Source organism: Emydura macquarii, unplaced genomic scaffold (genome assembly GCF_026122565.2).
Source record: "Emydura macquarii macquarii isolate MOO-44397 ecotype Brisbane River unplaced genomic scaffold, CSIRO-AGI_Emac_v2 contig_3343, whole genome shotgun sequence".
Classification (NCBI taxonomy): domain Eukaryota; kingdom Metazoa; phylum Chordata; order Testudines; family Chelidae; genus Emydura; species Emydura macquarii.
The window spans coordinates 8,023,879-8,051,697 of record NW_027133480.1 but is presented as its reverse complement, the minus strand read 5'-3'; the positions used below and the strand labels follow the sequence as shown (position 1 = coordinate 8,051,697).

Genomic DNA, 27,819 nt, shown 5'->3' with positions numbered 1-27,819 from the left:
TAAAAGCTACTAATCTTCGGCTATGGTTTACATTTCGTATGAGATGGCAAGACTGCACCAAATGGTCCTCATCTCTCTCATTCACAAGCATGATTCCCCCCAGCCCCCCTGCCTTTTTTTTTTTTTTTTTTTTTTTTTAAAGCATGGATGGAAACAGTCTTCATATTTTTATGGGATAAATTCTGTTCTTCTCTCTTGGCATCAATGAAAGCAATGGAACCAGTGCAGTTCCACTGCATGGGCTAGCGGGCATATGCTGGGGGAACCCCATTTCCTGGTTTGATGTGGCTCTCCAGGACTTCCCTCCAAACCAACACATGAGGGTTTTGTGGGAAATACAGTGTGGTCAGTGGATCTGCAACTGCATGAATCCACCAGCCAAGGCCTTACACAGGTGGATGTAAAACTGTCACCAAAGATATTACCACCCTGTATCTTTACTAGTGGCTGTAGATCAACGTCTTGGCTGCTCCATAGCCATAGCTTCCCAATCCCAGCAGACTTCCCATGTTCACGGCTCACCTATTTAGTTTTACAGTGAAACACTTCTATAAAAGGCAAGTCCATTAAAATACACTGAAGCAAATTAGGACCTTCAGTCCATTCAATCTAAGGGTATGTCTACACTTCCGGCAGCATTGCCGGCAGTGCAGGAACGATTCCTCAGGTTCAAGTGAGCAGCAATGGAGACCCTGACTATCAGATATGACTATCCTTATAATACATTCTTTGCCCTCCACAAATTTACATCTAAAAATAAACTGAAATACATTCTTATTCACAGTTATATACAGTATAAAATATAGCAGTAATTCTAAGTGTCATGTACATAAAAGTGGGAAGAATGCCAGTAAAAAGATGCCATGCAAAAAGGAACCTGTAGATATGAAATAGCAAGGGGACCAGAATGCAACTCTTGGCAATATCCCTAGAGGATCACTGAACATTCAGAAATAGTCATCAAATGAACAAAAGAGATATACATTTATGGTTTATGCATTGAATTTATCATTCTAGTGGTTCACATGGAAGTTTAAACACATACACAAACATCAAATATACATTGTGACAGAAAGAAGCAAGAAGGTCCTCCCAAACTTAACTAAAACCCCTGTATTGTGAAAATTTAGCTAACACTATTTTATTATTTAACATTATTTTATTTAACACTTGAATCAGATTATCCCAAATCTAGGAATAATCCAATGAAAGTGTCGAAGTTGAGACAACTCTTAGACACTTGGGCCCAAGCTAGGGCCTAATAAAGTAAGTCACAACCCTCTTGCCACGTGAGGATAAATAAAAACACTTTTACCCACTGCTGCTATTTGGACATCCAAAAGCAGGTGAAGGTCCATTCAAACCTTTCAGTTGCACATCTGAGTAAGAAAAGACAGGCATGCCGTTGGACAAGGGGTAGATATATGCACTATTTTCTCTAGGTGATTCCCCACCCCATAGACATTATCTCAACTATCTCAATTGTCTAGATTGAGCCTCAGCCAACTTGCTTTTATTCCAGTCCTATTGTTACCCGGACCTGGGGAACACTGAGAGATGGCACCTTCTGGATCTAATTAAATTGAGAAAGTGTTATCAATATACTTATGGCAAAACCCAAACTGTCTCACTATGCAGCCTGACGCTGCTCTCAGTATCACAGCAAAGATCAAATAGCACAACAAGTGGACTTGCTTTAAACCAATCCAGGTGACGAATGTAACTAATTTGAATTGCTGCATAAATGTGCTTTTGCTACTTACTTTGCCCTATATATACACCTAGTAACATATAAATGACTGTTTGCCAAGTTTAGATGGATAGGGTTTTTTTTGCTTGGGCCATGGACTTCTTATTTTCACACAAACTTTTGAGTCTTCTCCAATGATATTATCAAACACTGCAGTCTATGTGGTGCTCACAAAAGAGGAGAGCTTGCCCAGAACTCAGCAAAGTTATCTGTGACAAACTCTTTTGCCTGAATAATCTACGCCAGTGCGCTCTCTTTCAGCACCTTCAACATTTCCTGTTTTCTTATAATGCATTACAGGATGCTTGGCATGAATGGCAGGTTTTTTTAAATTATGTGTTCTAAATGGTCCAATCACAGTTCGCTGAGTTCCCCCTTACTCACTCCCTCTTACGTTTGTTAAACACACTTCCTGAATCTTGTTTTAAAATAGAAGGCAGACTTTTGGGGGTTGCAGCTCTCTCTTCCTCTGCATTTATACAACACTCAACACAATAAGGCCCCCAATCCTGAGAGCCTTTAGTCGTTATCATTTTCCACACAACAAACTAATAAATCATAAGTATTAATAAATACTTCCATGATATTCTCTTACTAATTAGAAGATTCTCTAGGTAATTGCTGGAACTCCCTAGTTTGGTACATGATTCTCTCTGGAAAGAGAGTTTTTCCAAGTTAAGGGTATCATTCCCTGTATGAAAGTTGAAATTGCTGACTCAATACAGATTCTCAATATAATTATGGGATTCTCAAGATAAACCTATAGTTTCTATATAATTACCGGGTCCCATGTTAAATACTTTGTCACCTGTGTAACTTCTGGAATATGGGGCTCAGTACAAGACCCTTTATGCAACTGAGGGGTTCTGTTGCTAAATAGAGAAATCTGTATTTGGCTGAGTACTCTCTGACAGACTCTCCTCCTTCTCTATCTAACTCCTGATCCCATAGTCTTCAGAAAATAAAGTTTTATAAAATCGCCACCATCTATGGGCTTCCTGAACAGTTTCTCTCAAAAGATTTAATCTTAAAAGCAAATTTAACTACAAATGGTTAATAGTTAAAGCAGAGTTCAATGTCGGATCAGTGGCACAGTGAGACACAGTCCCTGCCTTGAAGATACTCACCTACCTTTGTAAGGAGCTTTGAGATCTATGTTTATTTTTTGGATAACACAAATGCCAGTTATAATTATTAAGAAAACATTAGAAAATTGTTAGCTGTTTAAAGGGTCAAGATAAAGGAAAATTTGAGGAGTCCCCTGTCTTTAGGAACATAAATTTGCATGAGTTTTGAATTGAATGTCATGTGAGCCACATTAGCTGCAACTGTGTTTTATTTGCTTTGGTTAGTAATAACTGACTTTCTTGTGCATTCCCACAGATATAAACTCTATAGATCAGATTTCACATACCAAAATATAAATAAATGAATAAATAAATACAAATAATGGAAATACAAGTTGACACAACTAAATTAGCAATTCAGATTTGCATTTATAAACTATTATAAACTATGCAGATACATATTCAGAGAATTTAAGAAATATGTATCTTTTAGCTGAAAAATGTATGGTTTACATGAAAATATACTTTGTAATTATTATTTACTAATTAAACCACTCTCCCTCAGAACATTTGCAGTCTATTGTATAAGTGGAATATGAATCCATGGCATATATACATAACATTGGAATGATTCTACAAATTAAAAAACTACCATTCATATACAACAGACAATTTTCTAAACAGTAGCAACTATTTATAAATGAAAAACAAACAAACAAACAAAAACAAATCTAAATCTACATTACGGACTACTGATCTGTGAAACTTTTCTCTTTTCTGTTTATATTTAAAGTTTTTGAGTTCTAGAACTGTCAGGAAACACTACAAACAAACAAAATCACTGTAAATAACACAGATTAAAAAAAATGTAAAATGTAAAATCTGTTTAAGTGGCTCACTCAAGTGAAACACATAGGTAAGGAAAAATATATTCCTGGTTATACTCTTCAGCTGCTAACTCAAATCCAGACAGGTTGAAAGTGATCCTCTGACAACTGTTTGGAAACCTATGTGAAATGAACTTGTGTCCTCACTTCAGTTTCTTGAGAACCCATGTCCATATCACAAAAACTACAACATTTATCACTCTTTTCACAGGTTGTTAGAATTACTAATAGAGAGAAACTGCCACTGAAGCGATTTCTGTACCTCAGTGGAGGGGTTCAGAGTTATTAAAGTGGCAAATTTTCATGGACATCATTTAATTAAAAAATTAAAAAGTAGAAAATAAATGCTGAAATATTATGACAAGTTTCAGAACAACAAAAGTTTTACATCTAATCCAATGTCCACCAAAACCAGGAATTTATGATGGATACAGATACTGTACTGGGGGAAAAAGGGCTGAGGAAAGAAGACGACTGACAGTGAATGTGCAAAAAACATTACAAAGTATTCGCATAACAGAGGTAAACACATCTAACCACTGAAAGGCAGTGCCACCATGAGGCTTTACTTGGCTTTGCATCACTTATACTTTCATATTAAGAGGAATTTCAATCTCATAGACTTTAAAGTCAGAAGGGACCACTGTGATCATCTAATCTGACCTCCTGCACATTGCAGGCCACAGAGAACCTCACTCACTCCTGAAATAGACCTCTGACCTCTAGCTGAGTTACTGAAGTCTTCAATCTGTATTTTCCCTTTTAGTTTCTCTCTCATTTTGAAAACTTCTGTTTTAATTTTTCTTGTATACCCGTTCAGGATGGAATTTAATTTACACAACACCTGGTTTCCTTCCTTCCTTCCTTTTCCTTCTTCCTTCCTTCTTCCTTCCTATCTTTCCATATACTTCAAAAACAAACAGCTTCAGTGTATTGCTGTTGATTTGCCTTTGGGGTTTTTAAATGTGTTTACAAGAAAGACTGAAATGGGCATCTGTTTAATAGACTAGTAAAAACAGACTAGTAAAAATTCTAAAGCCGTTATGTGGAATTGGGAAAAGTTGTGACTACCTTTTAAAGGGGAGAAAAACCTAGTTCACTCGAGTCATTAAGAATTAATAAAAATCGTATCGGGGAGTATGAATGGCATATATTCCGTGACCATCAACGCTGGGCCTTTTCTCAAAGTCAATTTAAATTTCTAGGTAAAAGACTGAATCACTTTAAATCTCTACTAACTAGTCTACAACACAAAACTTAACATTTCATCTGAGCCTTTTCACGACTCCAAAGAGGACAAAGGTAAAGACACCTGGCGTCCTATGTCAGCGGAAAACGTACATGCTGATTCTCTTTTACCCCAGCAATGTTACTCACTTTCCTACACACTTGAGCATCAACAAAAATCAAAAGAACTGTTAAAATTAAAATTAATTACAAGCTTGATATACTCACATGTAAGTAGCAAAAATAATATTTTAGATAATAGAATAATTCTTATGCATTTTAATAGTCCTTCCACTTAGCAAAATATCAACCTTTGCTTTAGGTTTCCTGAAACATTTAAATAATTAGAAATTAACTAAGAATTTCATGAACTGTATTTTGGAGATGTCACTATGATAAAAGAATTAAATATTTAGCCCATGATAAAGTAAAATCTCCATAACTAAACCTTGTTTTTGCTACTCAAGACTTATGAGTCATAAACATTTCTTGAGTCTTTAACTTAATTATCAATAGTGGGTGAAAATAATTGGGGTTGGCCATGCCACTGTAATTTGTCTATAACTTGATGCACTGGGCATCATTTCAAAATCCTTAACATCAATTTGTTGTACTCCTATTGATTTGAGTGTCACAAGTTCTTGATGTTTTCACTGGTTCATCTGTCAATGAACCAACCTTTTTACAAAACCTATGACCTTATAAGAAATAATATAGGGATCATCTAATATAGTAGGGAGAAATTAGCACATTTTACCTAAGAAATCAAACAATACAAAACCATAAATTAACATGCACCTTCCATTAATGTTCAGGCTCTTTCTTTTAACATTTTTGAGTGCCAGAAATGGTGAATGGGGACAAAGGAAGCTGAAAGTATGTTTTACATGTTCCCAATCATATGTTTAAGAACAAGCCCTTTGTTAAATGACTAGTTTGGTTTAGCTTTACCATATCTCTCCTCTAGAATGGTTTCTTTTGGTAGAGTCTGAACTACAGAAAGATACCTATCAACATCCAGAATTACCATTAATTCAGTGCGATCCCCAAGCAGGTATCCATCTCCATGTCTAGTATGAGAGACCCTTCAAATTTACCCAATGGTAAACTTTATCTCCATGAAAATGAGCCTACTCTAAGGCAGTGTATCCTCTTACATGTTAAAGAAAGCCTTAGCACAAGTTAATAGTAGCACATGCATTCTTAGAGAAAATAGTGGTCCTGTCTTTATAACATAAAATCATCTGAGATATTTCTACCTACCATTCATCTGTCATTTAAGAGTCTATTTTAATAGACACTAATTAATTTATATATTTACATTTAATTTCGTGTCAACTAATGCAAGTAATACTTTCAAAATGTTTTAAATGGATAAAATAATGTTACCTAGCATGTATAAAGAGTTTTTAATCCTAAAATCTCAAATTGCTTTACAAATGTGGGTAAGCCTCATTATCTCTACATTTTAATAAAGGAAAAACAGAGGCAAAGATGTTAATTAGCTTGCTCAAAATCAAGTACAAAATAATGTTGTTAAAATAATCATATTTGAATTTCACATTTTTAAGAAGCAAATAAAGTAGAAATACATAAAACTAGTTAAAAATTAGAGTTTCAAAATGTCTTTGCATCATGTTAGGACTGCAGGCATTTTGACACATTAATTCAAAGGTTTGTTACAGCTGAACTAAGCTACTATAAGTTTGTACTAATGCACTTTCGGAAAAAAATTAGAACAATGATAAAAGTGAGACAACTGTGTGGGAATGGGGACATTTGATTAGAAAAGGTTCACAAAGTCTGGTGATGAGCATATATTTGTAGTTTCCAGAATGTTTTAGTATTATTATTAAATATAATAATTTTTATTTCTGGAGACTTATAGAAAAAGAAAAATTTTCCCTATATGAGACTCAGATTGTCTTTTTGAAAAGGAGCAATCTGCTATAAACTCTGTAAGTGCAGTACAGATGGACAATTCAGACCTGGTGTAAGCAGTTGCAATACCATTTAAGTCAACGGCACTTCACCTACTTATACTAAGTCTGAATTTAATCCAATGTATTGTACCTGTATATATTTATATTTCTAGCATAGATTGAGAAACCACAAATGATTTTTCTAACCGATACAAATTTACAAACAGCATTGTGTTAACCCCCTTGGCTGATCTCAATTGTTCAGATGGCGCACAGGGAGAAAGGGAATCACATATCAGAACACATAAGGCCAATGATAGACCTATAAAGCAGATCATAGACAATAACCTGAAACTGGAAGTGAACTGAATGCTAGGGCAGTCTATGAAGAATAGCTGAAATATGCTCCACTTAACTAGCACTTTGGGGTGCATGGAATGAATTCAATTACCTCTGCATGGTAGACAGCCACTCCCATAAGAGGCAGTTGGTTTGCAGCTGGTCCAGACAACTCACTCACTTCTCACTAGTGGCTTCAAATAGCTGTGTGTGCTCCACAGCCTCACTACCTCAGCTGGCATGCTCAACCTAGTGAGAGTAGCTAGCAGCTGAGTTTGGCTCTGGCTGAAGCTTCTGACTGACCTTCCAATCAGCCCTCTATGTAATGCATTCCAGTAATACAATTTGGAGTTTAAATATAATTAATAATTGGAAAGCTCACATTAGACAGGAAAACCTCCAAACCAATCACAAATAGGTACACTTGGCCACTGCACTGTCAGAAAAATATGAGCAGCCATAAATCGTAAACCCCAGCTGAGTGAGCAAATATTACCCACTAATCCAACATTGCCACTACCCAAAAACGTTCGTCTAGTCCACAGAATTTTAATGATAAGCGTACTTCTTAGTATTCTAAGGTGAGGGAGAAAAGCAAAACTAACTCAGTTTCCATCTCTTTCCCACCTGTCTCTTTCCATATCCAAAAGTCACATTTATTCCTTTACAATGACTTCACAACCCTCTACAACCAAGAGTCATTCACAGTCTTTTGTTTCAAACAAGATTTCTTGTATCTTCCCAGTCCACTGACTAGAAAAGGATTCCAATTCTCAGACTCACCCAGAAAGGAACACCACAAGCACACCACCTTCCCACCAGCACATCTTGCTGCATGCAGCTGCTCCGGACTGTGACAGAGCATTTCACTGTTTCTGGCAAGTCTGGACATGCGGGCCAACACCAGTCCCAAAGAGTCTAGCCTGGAAGAACAGCTGTAAGGGACAGTGGTGGGACATGGCCCATGGCCGGAAACAGGAAACGGATATAAATGGTTCACAGTGTCAAGACCAGAAAGGAAAGAAAAGGGTTCCCAGTAGCAGGAAGATAGGGCAATTTGGGGTTTGCTCTAGACAAGGGTCCTAACTTGGTTCTGTCTCCTTCCTCCTGCCACAAAACCCTATTGTGATCTGGATTCGATGCTCAGAAACTGACCAGTCCTTAACATAACCTCAGAATTGTGCAGTCCCCTAAATCAGTGGTTTTCAACCTTTGCAACCACTGTACCCCTTTCAAGAGGCTGATCTGTCTTGTGTACCCCAAGTTCCACCTCACTTAAAAACTACTTGCTTACAAAATCAGACAAAATTTACAAATGTGTGACAGCACACTATTACAGAAAAATTACTGACTTTCTCATTTTTACCATGTAATTATAAAATAAATCAATTGGAATATAAATATTGTACTTACATTTCAGTGTGATAGTTACTGTGTGATAGTATATAGAGCAGTACAAATAAGTCATTGTCAGTATGTAATTTTAGTTTGTACTGACTTTGCTAGTTCTTTTTATGTAGCCTGTTGTAAAACTAGGCAAAAATCTAGATGAATTGATGTATCCCCTGGAAAACCTCTGTGTACCATCCTTGTCTACCTGAGCTGCTCTTTGCATATCCTCTACATTGTTAAGTTCTGTAAGTTTTCACTCTCTAACTATTGTTTGATGGAGGGATTCTTTTGGTCAGCCCCTTTTGTGTTTTCTTTCAGCTGCCCAATGGCACACGTGCATGACAGACGGTCTGGCTTCATTCTGCTGAGAGGGTACTGGGTCCTGCTATTTAACTGCTGACTCCTGCTTCAAAGGGCTTGTCTACACAGTGCCTTAGTCCATACCAGGCTGAGGTGTAATTCTAAGGTGCACCCCGCGTGTTGCACACTAATGAGCCCTGCTGGTACACACAGTACGTTCTCTAGTGGGTGTTAATATTGTCCTGTTTGGATGGGATTACATTATTGTGCCTTAGGGAACTTATAGTGAGTGCCAGCAAGGCACACATGGGCCAGTTAATACACCACATACCAATGCACGTTTTAATTTACACCCCAACTGGTGCAGACTGAGGCACCACTTAGACAAGTCCACAGAGACAGTGGGAGGGAACTGTGAAACCCCTCAAATTGCCCCCACAACAGAACCTCCAATCAGAAAAAATGGGAATGGGGATCTACTCATGCCAGCTGAGACGTGAAATAAAGAGATTTGTATTAAAGTCTTAGGGAAGTTTCATTTTATTTATAGTCACCAGACTCAAAAATAGTACTACTATGGCTTGAGAAAGAACAAAGGCAGATATTTTATTGCTTTTGTTTTAAATATTCCATAAACTTAATCCACAAAATATACATGAAATAAAATTCCATGAAAGAGCTTGTGTTTATTTTATAATGAACAGATGGAAATGAAAAAGGTAAAATGGGGAAATAAGCAGAAGAAAATTTGACACAGACTACAGTAAAATGTACAGCATAGCTAAGGAACCTATTCAAGCAGCTCCTTATAAAGCAAAAGGATCACATTCTGTACATTACAAACTTTAGATTGTTTGGGTGATTAGATTTCCAGCATGACTTCTTCTGGGCCTCTTCCCCTAACCAAGGAGATTTTGTATTCATGTCACTCCTACTTGTGAGTAGAATTCACTCTCTTTTTGTTTACATATACGTTTTTGCTAGCTCACTAGCTCACTAGTTTTTGCTCACTAGCAGCAACACTGTATTTATTATACACTTACTTAATGAACAAATTAACTCACAGATTTTCTCAGTATTGACATACCCATTTACAATACAAGCTAATACTTTAGCTCCACCTCCTGGTGAAAATCTGCATTTTTGCAAAAAATAAAAAATTACTGATGAAACTGCTTAATAGAAAAAAGGGTCTCTCAGAGCTAATCAGGCATTTGAATTCCCTCTGTATTAAATTCAATTATGTCTCTCTTCTTAAATCATCTTTTTTTACTTAACAAAACTCCAAACTGCTACAGCTAATCAGCTCAGAAGAATCAGTGTGCTCCATTCATTTCTGGGAACAGGCTGATATTTTCTGAGACCCATTAATAACTATGACAGGATTTATGTACAAGATAAATTCAATTCAATTTCCTTTTTCAATTAATGGCCAATTATTTGAAACAGACTCAACTGAAAATATTTCTCAAATATCATTAATCTAACAAAAATTAACTTTATAGTTCTCTTAGTAACGAGGACATAATTTTAAGGTAAAATAACACACTTTATTAAATAAATGTTACCTTTCTTTATTTTTAGGACACTTACTTCCCAATGTAATCCTCCTATTAATCGTTAACATTAGCTCAGCATACTTAAGTGGACCACCATTAGGGTGGAACAGCCCTCTTGCTCTCTTATTTTTTTCCCCTCCAAGGATACCTTGTGCTCTACAGCCCATTTCAAGTTTTGTTTTACATCTAAAATAATTGAGGGGTGTGGGGGACAGGTGAGAAATAGTTGACTGTATTTTTCAGCACTGTTTTTTGTTTGTAGTAGGGCATTGAAATGCACCTATCTACCTACCTGCATTACTTTTATGGCTCCCGTTACCATTGTATATGAATATCTCACAGGCTTTAATGTATGTATCCTCACAACTCCACGAGGTACGGAAGTACTATTATCTCCATTTTACAGGTGGGAAAGTGAGCAGTGGCGTACCGTGGGTCTCTGGAACCAGGGGTCCAATACTTACATTTGCGCTCCCCCTCCCCCGTTGACAGCAGTAACCTGCCCCGGGGGGGGGGGGGGGGAGGGAGAAGGAGGGTGCAGCCCGGTTTCCTGCTCTCCCCTACTCTCCCCCCGGAGCCTCACCTTTGGCTGCCTGGTCCCAGCGGCTCCCTCCTTGCACCCAGTGCAGGGGCAGAAAGGCCAGAGGATGTATTCTCCCCCCCGCAGCATGAGCCCTTGGCCACTGGCAGGGCAGGCCTATGCAGCGGTCTGTGAGGCTGCTGCGGATCTTAAAGCCTGGAGGCTGCCTGTGACAGCGGCCTGGCCGGCATCCCTCTCAGGCCGGCGCCTGGAGGCATAACCCCCCCCGGGTACACCACTGGAAGTGAGGCACAGAAAGACAAATTGTCCAAAGTCACACAGGAGGTCTATGGTGGAGCAAGGACTTGAACCTGCTCTCCCGAATCACAGGCTAGCATGCTTACCACTGGACCATCCTTCCTTCCTTAGTGTTGTCCAGTCACCTGGGAGTCTGAAGACCTTGACTTGCTTCTTCATTCTGCCACTGACTTGCTGATGATCTAGGGGCAAGTCACAACCTTTTGGCTCACTTTCCCCATTTATAAAATGGAAACAGTTTAGGAACCCACCCTTACTAGGCAACCTCCCATCCTTAAAGATTCCCCCAAAGATGTAAGAATGCATTAAATACAATTATCTTTCACTTTTATTAGAAAGCCACCCGTCCATTACTGCACAGTTGAGTAGGAAGAAGAGCTTGGGCTGAAGGCGGAGCTGGGGTCAGAACTGGGTATGTGGGACTAGAGGTGGAGCTGGCCTGAGAGCAAAGAGGGAATGAAGGCAGAGCTTGGCTGGAGGAGGAGTGGACCTGTGGCTGGAGCTGCGCTGAGGTCGGAGCGGCACTGCAGCTTGTGTGAAGAAGTACTTCCTTATGTTTGTTTTAAATCTACTGTCCATTTCATTGGGTGACACCTGGTTCCGATGTTATGAGAAGGGGTAATTAGCACTTATTCACTTTCTCCACACCATTCATGATTTTATAGACCTGTATCATATCCCCCCTTAGTCATCTCCTTTCTTAGGGCAACAATTCTATTATTTTTAATTTCTGCTTACCTGGAAGCTTTTCCATACCCCTAATCATTAATGTTGCCTTTCTCTGTACTTTTTCCAATTCTAATATATGTTTTTTGAGATGGGGCCACCTGCACTACATACAATATTCAAGGTGTGGGTGGACCATAGATTTATTTAGTGGCATTATGATATTTTCTGTATAATTATCTATCCCTTTCCTAATGGTTCCCCACAGTCCGTTAGCTTTTTTGACTGTGGCTGCACATTGAATGGATGTTTTCAGAGAACCATACACAATGTCTCCACTATCTCTTTCTGGAGTGTTAACAGCTAATTTAGACCCCATCCTTTTGTATGCATCCTTAGGATTATGTGCATTACTCTGCATTTATCAACAATGAATTTCATCTGCCATTTTGTCACTTTAGGTTTTTTGCATCTGATGAAGTGGGTTGCAGCTCACGAAAGCTTATGCCTGCAGAAATTAAATGTGTTGGTCTTTAAAGTGCTACAGGACACTTGTTGTTTTTGCTGTATACAGACTAACATGGCTACCCCTCTGGAACTAGTTTTGTGAGATCCCTTTGTAACTCTTCACAGTCAGTTTTGGACCTAACTACCTTGAATCATTTTGTGTCATCTGCAAACTTTGCCACCTCACTGTTTACCCCTTTTTCCAGATCATTTCTGAATGTGTTGAACATATTCTGTCCCAGTACAGATTCTCGAGGGTCCCCCCTTCATTTACATCTCCCCACTGTGAAAACTGTGGTTTAGGATTAAAAAAAAAAAGAAAAGGCCCACACTTCAAAAGAACAATTAAACTCAATCAACTCTTATCAGGGACAAGATGAATCTTCAATACATGATCAATCGATAGATCGACAGATAGATTTATCAACAGTGTATTTTGCAAGGTATTTGATTTATTGCATAATTATCCAATAATAAGCAGTTACGTTCACGAGAACTCTGTATAATCTATTAAAATGATGCCTCTAAAAAAATAAATCTATGCTCAACAGTAAATCTCCATCCCAATGTGAAGCCTTTTCCACAACGCTCACAGACACATACAACTCCTCAAAACATACACAAATTCAAGGCCCAAGCCTCTGAGGTCCTTTGTGTTCTATACTCAAGAGAGGGAGGTGGGCTATCAAGACTTTGTAGAGGTTAGTCTACTGGAAAAAAACCAACTACCTTCTCAAATTCCTTTCACAATATTCAATTCTCATGTTCATAAGCACAACTGTATTTTGGGTTTCTGGAGTTTTTTGTCTGTCTGTTCATTTTTAGTTAAAGAAACCCTTTTCTAACTTATATACACTAAGAAGAAAAAAGCCTTAAGTCAGAAGAAACTTAATAAATGTAGTTCAATGAGCAAAACTAGCCTAAAATCAGTGCAGCCACCCAGGAGGCTTACATTCTGAATTTGTGGCTGCAGACTCTGCTCACATTCCTCTGACCTTTAATAAGGAGTGTGCTGCCAGACTGATGGTTTGTACTGGACTTTCCTGTGTAAACTAGGAATATGGCTAGGTACCTTGGTACAAAAGGTCACATTCTATGTAGGAGCATGACATGGGAGAGGCATGGATGTGTCAGCCTTGCTCAAAATGAGCAAAGAAAGCAACGTCACAATTAAAGATAACTGAAAAGAAATCACAGGGCCGTATTTCATCAACTACCAATTGTCTTGCATGCCAAGAATTTATGCACAAAACACCCACACATATCACACTTTAGTGGACCGAAATTAGTTTGGTGTAATGTATCCATTACTGTGTAGTCTTGCAAAGTCTCCAGGATATTATGGGCCAAATTCTGCCCTAACATAATAAATACAGCTGACATCACTGCTTCATGATCTGAGGCATTTCAAGTCAGAACTGATTGAATAGTGATGGCTACTATTTGATATTTAATCAAACAACATAAAAATGGAATAATCTCCTCACTACTAACAAGATAATTGTAGAGGGAAAATTACATGGCCCATTTCAGTGTTGTTTATCCTTCATCTAATACCAACAAGGAGATCCCTTTAAAAGTTTTACTATATTTTATGTAGAGTGAAGACTAATAATTTATTGGACTTGACAAAAAACAACACTAATTATAGTTAAAGTTTTAGCAGAAAATTTAAACACTAAGAACTTGGGAAATTCAATAAAAATGTCAAGACTCTTTATAGGTATTTCTCCGGCCTTGCCTCTGACCTTTTCTCAGCCTCCACACATCACCCTCCCTATAAAACCTTTTGCCAATTCTCCTGGTAGAGACTGGGACTGATGTCTAAATTGTATTGTGTAGTATTTGCTAAAGGATACATAAAATTGTCCACAGTTGTATGATTATGTAATGAAAGATTTACGAAGGGCAGAATTAAAAAAAAAAAATACCACAGTATTTTGAACTACCAGAAAAATCCGAGTTAGGATTCAAGGCTAAAGTGTGAGTCAGTTCTTGCCTAACCCAGTTTGCTCATCCTTGTTTCCAGTCACAAGTCAACTAATATTGATGCAGACTGTTCAGCTGGTGTGAAACTTCTGGGAAATGGCCTTTACTCTTTCAATGGCTGACGCCCACAAACTTCATTCATAACTGCTGGGAGCTCTTAACTCTAACACTGTCATTCCAAGCTGCCATGCATTAGTCCTAATGTAGTAGCTGCTGTCCTGCATTGTGCCAAGAAATAAATCTTCAAATCTTTTAAAAATTATACATATATGTGCATTTTGAAAGCTGATATGGTTGATTTTTTTTAGTAGTGTCCTGTGAGGAGATTTTAGCGACAGGCTCTATTCTAGCAGAGTTTGAAAAGCTGCACAGCAGTTCCCTGCCTCTAGACAAGTGACCATCGCCAAATGCTATCTCTCATCTATGACTTTTTGCTTATTCTCAGGGTTGTTTGCAGCAAAAGCCAACAGGAGTTAAAAGTCCAGCTGCCAGCTGCAGAAGCAGCGGAGGTGGCACTGCAGTTGTAGGGAATTTTTTTAAAATGTAATATTAAATTTTTATCTGAATTCACTTAATCGCAAGCTGGGTACTGGCAGCTACTCCAGGGAAGTGTCTTTAAACCAAAAACCTCACCATATTTGGTACACTTGATTGCAGATGGCCCAATCACTAGCCTTAGATTGTTTGGGTTTGAAATGAACAATTTTGATTGTTTACCATACAGTGAATTATTGCAGAATCCTGTCTGTCAAGCACTCCACAAAGCTCCTTAAATATCACTGTCAATGCACGGTACTCTCTAAACAGTATTCATGAAGTATATCCAATATCCTCTAAGTAAAGCCACATTCCTTATAACTGGCAAAGAGAGAGGTGTATTTTGAGGATCCATGTTACCCATAGGTGTTTTGTCAAAGCCTTGACTCAGCCGTCCGAGGCAGCCAAGTTGTACAACTGTGGACAGCAAAATCAGGATAAGCTCTGCAAAAACCAAGCCAAGGAAAGCCCCATAGAGGCTCCACTGCCAAAACTGAAGGAAAGGGGATATTAGAATAACAGGGGTATAAGTTAGCAAAATCGTGAATACTTGGGCTTTTGTAGTTCTACAGAAAATAACATTTTCACAACAACATATATGATGAACTTCTACGTGTTTTTAAAAAAGGAAAAAAGTTATATATATATATATTACTACAAATATATTACACACACACACACACACGCGCGCAATTAATAGGATTACATTTGTTGCCAACTCCATGCCTTAGAAGGAATGGAAAAAAACCACACAAGTCAAAGACCTTTGCAATCAGAAACAGAATTAGTGAGGAATTGGGGAGATGAATAACATCCTGAAAGTACTTCCAAACCACACTGAAGATAAGAATAAAACTTTACCCTAAATGGACACAACTTGGTAGTTAAAATGCCTTTTGAAAATCTATCTAGTGCAGAAAGTGCATGAATTCAAAGACTAAAAGCTCAGGAATAAAGTCTCTGTCAGTTAAAATCATGTTTATTAAAACTGTATCTTTGATTTCTGACAGTAGTATTTGAAATTATGTACAAGATTCCTTGATACAAAGTGCCAGTAAGTGGTCTATAACAAGTGATAAGATAAAGAAGCCTAAAATGAAAGTGAATCTCTTTCTTTCTCTTTTCTAGGTTTTTAGTTTGTTGTGTAGTGGGTGCAGGGGCAGAGGCACAATGGGGGACTTTTTGTTAGTTAGTTAGTTCAGTCTCTTAAGACTAAATATAACGGAAAAGAATCACACAAGTTTTTCCCTAATCCTTAACTAAAACTAACAACACAAGCATAAGTCACATCCATAGAAAATCCACACCATATTCACCTTGGATTGCACTTCACATTTTTGCAGTAAGCATTTTAGACTGGATTCTCCTATCCACCAAGTCACTTTCTGCCATTTACAATTAAGTGGTACAAACTGAACTTAAAGTTTTTGGGTATTTGCACTGGCAAATTCCTTCTGTGTAAGGGGAATGTCCGTTAGAGTAAAGCTGGCAGAAGTGACTCCACCCACACTGTAATCAAGTAATCTCTTGATCTTTTGATAAACTAAGCAGACTGAGCTCCTTACATCTCTCACTGTAACACTTTTCCAGCTCTCAAATCATTTTTGTGGCTCTTCTCTGTACCCTCTTCAATTTTTCAACATTATTTTCAAAATGTGGACACCAGAATTGCTGTAGTCCTACTACTTTCCCGTTTGTACATCCAAGGATCACAGTAGCCCTGTTTGTCACAGCACTGCACTGGAAACTCATGTTCAGTTGCTTATCCTCTATAACCCCTAAATCCTTCAAAGTCACTGCTTTCAAGGATACAGTCCCCTCATCATGTAGGCATGGTCTGCACTCATTCCTAGGTGTATAACTTTCCATTTGGCTGTATTCAAGCACAATTTGTTTGAATGAGCCCAGTTTAACAACAGATCCAGATCACTCTGTATAACTGTCCTGTCCTCATCATTATTTGTCATTCCACCAGTTTTTGTGTCATCCACAAATTTTTTTTAATCGGCAGTGATTTTATATTTACTTCCTAACCATTAATAAAAATATTAAACAGTGGCAGGTCAGAACAGATCTCTAAGAATCCCCACTAGAAATTTCCACTTGATAACTATGTTTTGAGATCTGTCATTTAGCCAGATCCGAATACATTTAACATGTTCTTTATTGATATTGTCTAGTGGTAACTTGTTGTGAGCCATTTGGATGATGCTAGGACACTGCAATTACGAGTTCCAGAAGAATGGAAGAAGACATGAAGAGGGATGGACAACACATGACATGCCTCACAGTTTAATGCTATGGCCAAATGGGCCAGCCACCTTCAGCACTGGAAGAGTCATGTGGAGAAGCCAGGGTAACGAGAGCATATTTACCAAAGATGCTAAGCGAACCTCTCCAATGCTGCAGGTCATGTCACAATGTCATATTATGCACCTCTGTCTGATTGACTGAAAATATGAAGAAGTGCAGTTGTATAGTTCTGTGTGTCAGCAATTAAGTCACTTGGCTACATAAGCTCATTGAACATATAACCAGATTGCCTTGAGAAATACAAGGGGGTATGGACTGACCAAATGCTGACAGAGAAGTATAAAGGAGAGCACAACACACCACCAGCAGCAGCAAAAGAAAGCAAAACTGCCAGCACAAAATTTGCTTTAACAGCACATTTTGGTTTAATGTTAGTGGGCCTGAGGAGAAAGAGCAGAATTGTCTTGACTACACTCTGGAAAAACAATGTCGAGAAAGGATAAATCAGTATGGGATGGGCTAGATGGATGAAAATAGGCTTCTTGCGTGGACGGGAGGGGTCTGGTCAGAGTCAGGGAAGAAAATACAATGGGGCTGAAAAGTCTATTAGGAATACTGCTGTAGTGGGAAGGCATGCAGTAAAATGGTATCTGTGATTTGTTTATTGTATAAATTCAGGCCGTCACCAAATGATCTCTTCAGCTATGGATAAAGAGGCAAATTTTCCTATGCCTGTGTTTCATTTTCACATTTACCCAAATGTCACCCACATATTTGTGTAAGTTCGTGCACTGATTTTTCCTTTCACAGTCATGTGAATCAAACTTTGAAGATCCATAACAAAGTCTCCAATATTTCCCAAACTCTTTTCCAATTTAATCAAGCTGCAAGTCTGGCACCATCTCAGAATGTAGCGTGGTGACATTCCCTTGAATGGAGGTATAATGATCCACCAATGACCAGCACAAAAAAATGCAGAAACTCACCTTTCATGAACTCTGACATTCTACTAACATTTTAACAGCTACAGATTTTCTAAACAATTAATTGGAGCATCTTCTATCCACATACAGTACATTTAGAAAAGATGTAATCCACATCATCACCAGGGGTGCTAACGCCAATCCTTACATCAGTCAGGATAAAACAATTTCAAGGTCAAACATAAGTAAATTGAATATTAAACTAATCTCATGGAAGAAGGAAATTTACCGTAAAATGTTCCTGTGACTTGTAGTTCTCATCCAGGTAAACCCGGGCTCTGTTATAGTCTTTCATTGCATCACTTGATAACAATTCTCTGAAAGCCATAAGTAAAAGAGTATCAGTATGAAGGAATATGCAAATGTTTTGTATCTCTTCACCCTCATCCACTATATACAACATGTCCCTAACACCCATCGAAGGAAGTATAGACCTATGATTTTTCATTTTAAAAAGTCATTTTAAGTGAACGGAAATGTTCATGTGTGACAGTGGTAGCCCTAAGGACTGAAGTTCTCCATTTACCCACAGAACAGTGACAATGCAAACAGCAGCAGTTCAATCTTCTTCACGCTGCTTTGCCAATACTCCTTAACTCTAACCTAAAGGGAGCACCAATGAGAGAGGGTATTTCAGTCTTCACGTCCATTCAGGTTTTCTGCTGAGATTGTCAACAAGGGAGCCAGTTCCTGACAACTGACGGTTATGTAATGTGGCCACCTGACTACTAAGGACTGGACTGAGATCACCCAATATATTCCACATAGGCTACTGGAGAACTATGGAATTGTAATGTACAATCTACATTATTTGAAGGTCTGGAGAAAACCACAAACTTTCAAAATATCAAAGTTTCTTAAAAACTGGGTGAGCCAGCCCAGCAGGCTTTAAAGCCTGAGCTCCAGGCTCTCAATCTCTGCAAAGCTTGCTGGCCAGCTCACCTGACTGTGAAATGCTTGGCTTCAGAGAGGCTGAATGGCTGCCTCTAAAGGTGGCAGACTGCTCTCTCAGCTTGAGAAACCCAAAGAGAAGTGAAGCTGTGCCAAACCGTTTTGATGTTAGCTGACCTGGCAGAGGGACAGCTGCACTATTGGGTAGATTTTCAACAGAGTTCAGCACCCACTCAACTCATCTACAACGAGGCTCTCAGGCCACCCCAGATTTCTCTGCTGCCCCAACAGCACTTCCTATTCTCTATTCTCAACAATTCTTCATGCAGATTCTCTCCCACTAACTAGCCCATGTCGGCTCTGACGCCTCGCAAAAACACTGTTCCCCAATTGGTTTTCCAACATTCCCTTCTGTCCGCACCTGGCCAAACTCCTTTGCGTCTGAGGGACAAAGGGAATAGGTTCTTATTTCCCCCGACACCTGCTCAGTTCCTATTGCTCTCTGTCAAATAATGGCATGCGCAGAGTTGAACAAAACTGGGCAGCCCTGAAAGTGGTGCTGTTAAGGTGCTCCAGCAGGAGGTTTTTAAGAGAGGAGTGGATGAGAATAACAATAGATAAATGACTAAATAAAAATGTGAAGGATCTGCCTTTCTTTAATAGTGGGAGGAACTTTGATCCAGCAAATGAGGCTCTGCAATTGTTGTCCCATAGGAGCTCCACAACTGAAGAGGCTCTTCCCCCTATTTATTAGTAAGGTTATGAGTCTGCCATGCAGGTCACTGATTCCGTGACTGTGTGTGACCTCTGCCACTTCAATGCCTGAAATGTGAGTTCCAGCCCCAAGGTGGCAGAGCTCAGGCTTCCATGAATTGTTTATTGCCCGCAACCTGTCCATGACTTTTACCAAAAATAACTGTGACAAAATCTTAACCTTATTTATTAGCCAGGGCATACATGACTTTGCCCATCTACCTGCTTTCCAGAAGCAAACTTTTGGAAGCTATGTCAGGGCAGGTTCTTTTAACCGACGTCAGCCTAGGACAAATTTTAAAGGGCCTGAGCACACAAGTATTGTGTCAGCAAGCAAGAGCCATCTGACCTAACAACCAACTTCTCCCACCCGCCTGCTTGCCCAACACAGCAGTCGGAGTCAGACATGCAAACACTGATTAAATGGATGGCCCTTTGCCCTCCTTGACAATCAGGAGGAGACATGCTATTGAAATATGATTGAAATTAAGATAGGGTAGGGACAGAAGGTCTTTCCCTCTCTCTTTTATCTTTGTTAATCCTGTCCTATAGTCTAGAATGGGATCTATATATTCTTCAACCCGGAACAACACACGGGATCTACTCTGGCCTGAAATTAAAGTATCTGATACAGGGGTGAGGTGGGGAAAATTCTCAGCCCTGGGAATCCACAGCAACAATTTTGCATTTTGTTGATTTACAGTATAAAGGTTGGTCATTCCAAATTATACTTTTTATTTCAAATCCACTGAAACATAAAATTGGCCTCACTATAAAAAAGAACAGAACCGTTACACAAAATTATGTAGCAAATAAATTCAGTTTTATAAATAATAGAACTACTTAGTAATGGCTATCTTTTTTTTTTTTTTTTAAACTTAAAATGCATTTAAAAAAAGGTCCACTAAGTCAACTATTGATGAACAAAATCAGCAGAGGGCAGTGTTTGACTACTTTCCATGGAATAGGATCCTCAAATTATTTTAAAGTACTGAAGGTGGTGGAAGATTAACTGAAAATCTTATGTTGATATAACTTGAATATTTACATCACAATTCCAATTAAGGTTTTATTAGCAAGTCAAATATTTGAACAAGGAGGTTTCAGGACTTCGTTTTCTTTCTGAAAAGAACTCATTATGGCTACATTTCATTAACAGTGGCATTTACTGTCTTTATTTAAATTAAAAATATTTCAACATTAAAATTAGATGCTGCATCTCTTCCTTTTAATAAAAATAACTGGGTATCATCATGCTGAAGTTACGAAAACTGCATTAGCTATCAAAATAGAAAAACTGCAAACAAAGCTATTCAGTTCAATTACTCAAATATCCAAGATCTCAAGTATCTGAATGTTACATATTTCAGTGAAATAAAAGTTTAGCCAAAGGACTCCTCCTTGACTCAGTGCATCCAAAATTTAAGGCTTGTAAAATTCTTTTGTTGGCTCATCTCATCTTCTGGTGCACTATATTATTACATACAAAATTAAAAGTCAAAGAGAATAAAAATAACCAAAGTTAACCTTATTACTAGTCTATGCTGTCTTTAATCCCTTAAACCGGCACTGGCATCCATACTGTTACATTCCCACAAGCATTTAGCCCAGAAAAAGCTCTGGCTTAAAATCCTTTATATTTAGTTTTGAATAGGGAGTGTAGACTCAGTTACTTGATTTCCAGGTCTGTATTTTAAAGTACCAATATATTCAGACAGTCTTTTTATAGTATATTATCTAATTCATAGGGACACTTCTAAAGGAAATGCAACAACAGCAACTGCTGAAGGTTAAGAGGCTAGCATGGCTTATTGGCTTGAGATTTTACCTCAGTCTAGGCGTGTATTATGGAGATAATGCTTGTTATGACTAATGTTTCTTCCTAACATATTAGATCATTGAAGACAGTATGAAAGGACAAAATGACATCTCCTTTTGACTAATTACTCAGCGAACTGAATATCTTAACTTTTCACAATGTGGTTTTTTAAAACTAATTATTGTGCTTCAATTTTTCTTCCTTTACACTTCCCACATCTCACTTTTTATTTCCTTTATATCAGGGTTTCCCGTGCCACCAGCTTTGATTCAATCTTTTATTACAAGGAGCTTGGATTTGTTACTACAACTACCAAGTAGCAGCATAACAAAATACATTAGCAGTTAGCATTTTGAAAACATGGTTTCTCAAAAGATAGAACTGTTTAATTATTAGAGCTTGCCAATGGCTGTAGATAACTAAATAAGCTTACTGTCACTTGATACCCTGTCTTTTAGTGCTCCCTGGTTGCAAGACTCAGTATTACAATATTCTTCCTTGGGTTCTTCATAAGGACTTCAAACTCCCTATTTCAATAACATCTTTGTCCAGACTCATGTATTAAAACACATATAAGGCTTCCAAATCCAAAGAAAACATCCTCAGCGTGCAAACCCAACAATGTCCAACATGCCAGAAGTCATAAACAGAGGATCTTCTGCCACTACCAAGGCCCCTCCTTCCATGACCACTTTCAACAATGATTTCACCATGTCTGTACTAAACATAATGAAATAAATTTGGCCCCTCTTCTGAACACCTCTTCTGCAACAGGAAGCTCTTTGCCCCTATTTCCTGGGCTCTGTAAAATTCCTCTTCGCTCTTTCAGCCAAGCACTGCCTCCCAGGGCTTTCTCCCTTGAGGTCCTTCTCTCCAGCAGCTTCCCATAGTCTCCTCACCCAAAGGACTCTGTCAGCCTCTTCCAAGGACTTCCCCCACCTTGATGACAGCCCAACTCTTTATAAGGAAAACCTGTCCTTCCCACCCTCCCCCTTAGCTGCATTTGATTAATGAACAGGGCTGGCTGGCCACAGGCCTCTAGCCCTTAAAGGGGCAGACCACCTGTTCCACTTACCTTTACCATCTGAAATAGTCCTTAAATCCCTTACAGTAAATGCAGATAATTCTGTTAATACTGATATAACAGTGTCTATTTATCTAAGGATCTGTTTACAGTATGGAAAATATACCATCTTTGCTACATCGCCATAGCTATGCTGGCATAACCCCATAGTGTAGACACAGCCTTCACCAATGGAAGAAATATTTCCTGTCAGTGTAGCAACAACACGTACCCGACAATGGTAGCCACATCAAGGGAAACATTCTTCTGTCGACAGAGCTGCCTCTGTGTGGGGGTAAGGCCACTCAGTACCTTACAGGATAAGATCTTATCCATAAATATTTGTTATACTTTTCAGCATAAATCACATACTAAGATTGAAATAAACCTTTCCAGTTACTTACTTAACAAACTTGTCCACATGAGACATGGAAGCTTCATAGTTTTTTCCACCAAACTCTTGACAGTGTAAAGCCATAAAGTGTGGCTTGTGTGTACGTACAATCTGAAATAAATGAATATATGTACATATATTAGCAAAGTTATATCCACAGCTATTAAAATAGGGCACAAATGAAGTAAGACTAACTATGGAATCTTCAATTACCAGGATTTCTTTCAGGTAATTCATATAAGATACAAAAGAAAACAACTGGCAGAATCATTATCAAAATATTGGAAATGATCTTTGTAAATTTATATCTAATAGATTCAGAATACAAGATACTGAATTGAAATATCTAAAAGACTTTTTGAAGTTGATATTTACTTTTAAAAAGTATGATTTTGTAGCAGATGTCCCCAGACATACAAGCATATGCATCTTCTCATCCACCTAGCTGCAGTACACCACACATGGTAAGAGAAGAATACAAATATGGTTGTGCTGGTAGAGTCATAAGGGCTAAAAGAAGCTGTTGAAACAGTTCAAATCCTTTATTTGTTTAAAAAATCTCTTCTCATTTTCAGAAAATACTTTTCACTTGTTGTTTGCAGTGTTGTTGTAGCTGTGTTGATCCCAAGATATGAGAGAGACAAGGCAGGTAAAGTAATACCTTTTACTGGACCAACTTCTGTTGGTAGAATGTACAAGCTTTCGAACTACACAGAGTTCTTATTCAGGTCTGGGGAAAGAAATCAGTGTTTGAGCTAAATACAAGTTGGGACAAATAGTAAAGCATAAGGGTGAACAGCTGTAGGAGGTCACTTGAAATGGAGTGGCCAATACGGGTTAGATTGTTATGCAAAAGGGGTTTGAAGTGGACCACCACAGCTACCTTCTGCATGTGTCCCAAGATATAGAAACAGGGGAACATTGCCAGATCTATCATATCTAGCCAGAGCACACTTACTAAAGGAATATCAGGACTCATAAAAACCATCCTCAGAACACTCACCACACAAAGGACAGCTTCGTTCAAGACACTATTGACTTCTTCCAGAAACTCTGCAACATTAACAACCTCCTGCAGAACACCATCCTTGTCGCCATAGATGTCACCCTCCTATATACCAAAATCCTTCACCATCACTGCCTGCCTCAAATACTTACAAGATACTGTACAATGCTTGGAAATCTACCCAAACGCCATAATCATTCATTTCATCACAATAACTTCACATTTAATAACAAACACTTTGTCCAAATCACATGAACAGCCGTGGGTACTAGGATGGCTCCCCAATATGCCAACCTCTTCATGAGACACCTTGAGGAAGAAATTCTGGAAAAATGCACCACTAAACCAACAATTAACCTGAGTACATGAATGATATTTTCATCCTCTGGACAAAGAACTAAATTCCCTCATAGATTTCCATCACAACTTCAACCACCACTTACTCATCAAACTCCTTCTAGAACACTCCCACACCAGCATCAACTTCCTAGACACCATGTTTTGCTTCAGCAATGGAACAAATGACTATGTACAAGAAACACATGGATCACCACACTTACCTTCTCAGATCCGGTAACCATCCCAGACAGACCAAGAAATCTGTTAATAACCAGGCACTCAGAAACGACCAAATTTGCTCTGAAGGGAAAGTCTGGAAATCACAGCTAAACACACCTTAAACCACCTTCACTAAACAAGGACACGACCAGAGAATGGAAAGGGCAACCAAATACCTTGAGAGAACCTGGTTCAATAGAGAGGAAGAAAAACCCACTAACCAGACAGTCCTAGTTGTTACCTGCCACCTCACACTGGAATCCATCTGAAGTATCATCACACAATTACAACCTACATTTGATGGGGACCACATCCTGAAATAAATCTTTCCGGAAGCCTCTCTTCTGGCCTTCAAACATCCCCCCACCCGACTTGTCAAGCTGATCATCAGATGCAAGCTCTCCACAGACAATGGCACATCAAGTGGCATCAGACCCTGCCAGAACAACAGATGCAAAACCTGCAGACACATCTCTACTGCTATGACAAATGCCCCTCATAACACACCTTTCAAGATATAAGGATCCTTCCTACACATGCCTGTCGCAGCATGTGGTGCATCTCATCCACTTAGGATGACCACCTCTTCAAAAGGCAAAAGTGGGACACATGCAGGAGCCCTGCCCCAACTCTGTGGCTCCGCTCATGCCCCTCCTCTTCCAATAAGGCCCTGACCCCTGCTTCTCCTCTCGCCCCCAAGACCACACCCCCTTGCCAGGCAAGAAGTTGGAGCAGGGCCATGGTAATTGCTGCCCAGGTACCCTGGGCCGCTGTGGTGATCCCTGAACCTGCCCTGGGTGAGAGCAGCCCCCAACCAGTGTCCTTGCCCCCCAGGTGGAAGGTCCAGGGCTCCCCACAACAGCACAGGCTTCCTGAGCGGCTCTTACCACAGCAGGGCAGGTCCTGGGGCGGGGGGAAGAGAAGTAACAGGGGGGGCCTCACAGCAAGTATGGGGGCAGGGGGCTAAGGCCCACCTCAGCCCCCACTGCCAGGAAGAGCCTGGCACTGCCCATGAGCTTCAGGCAAGTGTGGAGCCGCAGTGCAGGGAATCTGGGACAAATGCTGTTCCAGAGTCATTCAACCCAGGACTGGGACTTGAACTCTATTTCAGGACTGCCCTACCCAATTTGGGATGCATGAGGTCACCCTACATCCAGTGCATCAAATGCCCCAATAACAACTAACTATATAGGTGAAGCCAGACAATCACTATGCTCTTGAATGAGCTCAAACAGAAAAACGATAAAAGACAAAAACACCATATCACTCATAGACGAACACTTTTCACAAAACTCTCTCTCCAAATCGGATCTTTCAGTATCCATCCTCAGATGAAACCAGCACAACACTTTCAAAAGGTGAGCCTGGATGCTTAAATTCATAATGCTGCTAGACACTAAAAACCATGGACTCAACAGCCATGGGTTTCATGGCTCACTACAACAATCTGTAACACTCACAGGCCTGCTAACCCTTAATGGCCTGCTCCAAACCCCTTTCTCATAACAATCTAATGCTTATTGCCCACGCCATTTCAAGTGACCTCTACAACATGGGTTACCCTTTATGCTTAACTACCTGTCCCACCTGGTATTTAACTCACTCTGATTTCTTTCCCCAGACCTGAAGAAGAACTCTTGTGGTTGATCCAATAAAAGACATTACTTTATCTACCTGGACTTTTTATTTGTGTCATGTTAATAGTTTCTTGGAAAGTGTACAGCAATAACATTTGAATGGAGTTCTGTTACAAGTGTATTTCACTTAGTATACACACAGGAGCACAGAAACAGATCCCTATGCTATTAAACTACATAAAACTAAAGTCTGAGAGCTTTGGCAGACATTAAACTACAATCAGCATACTCCTAGAATAATTGGTTTTGGTGTGGAACATACACATTAGTCTTTACTGGCCTAACTGCCCCTTCTGTGGGAATATGTGGAAAGGTACTAAGGTGCAGAATCTCAGTGATATTTTCCTTGCAGAGATCGGTCTTAGATCATTCTATTGGGATGAGGTGCATTGCCCTGACAATGGAAAAGAATACCAGGATAGCTACACCAAACCACCACAGATCCTAGGGAATCAGCAGGAAAAGAGAGGTCCTCTGCACTAGCTCTAGTGTTATAGGCAGCACTGGTATCCTATAGTTAAGGCTGGCTAATTATTTCCATATAAGACTCTGTTTTCAGTTGCTTAAAACTTTGCCATACTTTAACCATTCAAGCTGAAATTTTCCATACCAGGTATCTGTCTAAAACTGACTGATTTTTTTAAAAAACAGTTTCAGCTTATACAGTTCTGCTGTCTCCAAGAGCAAGATTCGGGGAAAACATCATCTTTTGCCTATGTTAAAAAAAGATTTTACAGCTCTTTTGTTGAGAAGCTCTAGTGCATCCAGGTTTTTGGAGCAGACTCTTAAAGTCTGGCGGGGTATCACCCTGGTATCAGGAATGTGTGTCCTCCCATCCTTACGAAAATTGACCTAAATTTGGCCAAGCTCTAAGTCTACAGAAAATCTTAAGTTTACTCAACAGAGGCTTGATAAAGTTTGGCAGCTAAATTCTCTGCAGATTCCATCTTCACTGAGCATATGTCAACCCCCCCTCAAGCCTCCTACATGTTGACTGAATGGCACATGCACCATCGCCATAGTAACTGAGCTGCTCCAGCTCACAGTTGCAAGGGCTACTCAGGACTTTCCCTACACTCATTTCTTTCAGTTCCTGGGGATTACTGTGGCTCTGCAAACTGGAAGTGAGAGAAGGAAGAGGCAGGAACAGAAGATGGGGGGAAAGAGGAGGCACCGGAGTGACTGGGGGGGAGGAAGCCAGGAGCAGGGGATAGGGAGATGGAAATATGAGTGGAAATTGGAAAATTGGGAACAGAGACAGGAGCTGGGCAAAGGGGAAATGGGCTGGGTGGAGGGGGAAAGGAGTAGAAGAGGACAAGGAAGAATTGTGGGAGACAAGGGAAGAAGACACTATAATAACTAGAGAACATTCCCTTATAGAATCTAGAATTGAACTCATTATTCCTAAGTCTCAACATTCTTTTGCTGTCTAGCAAATAGCTGTGCAAACCACTGGTAAAGTGGGTGTCTCCATCCACTTCT

At 39.3% G+C, this 27,819-nt stretch overlaps 1 protein-coding gene across 4 annotated transcripts in view; it reads right to left on the bottom strand.

Moving 5' to 3' along the window:
- The window catches only part of INPP5A (inositol polyphosphate-5-phosphatase A), a 372,135-nt gene that overhangs the window by 219,538 nt on the left and 124,778 nt on the right, over positions 1-27,819 (bottom strand). For all 4 annotated transcript variants that reach the window (XM_067533377.1, XM_067533379.1, XM_067533376.1 and 1 more), the window contains exons 3-4: positions 23,147-23,247; positions 18,446-18,533 (exon numbers count right to left, since the gene is read on the bottom strand). In XM_067533377.1, coding sequence (XP_067389478.1) covers positions 18,446-18,533; positions 23,147-23,247 — 189 coding nt within the window. The remainder of the gene's footprint in view (positions 1-18,445; positions 18,534-23,146; positions 23,248-27,819) is intronic.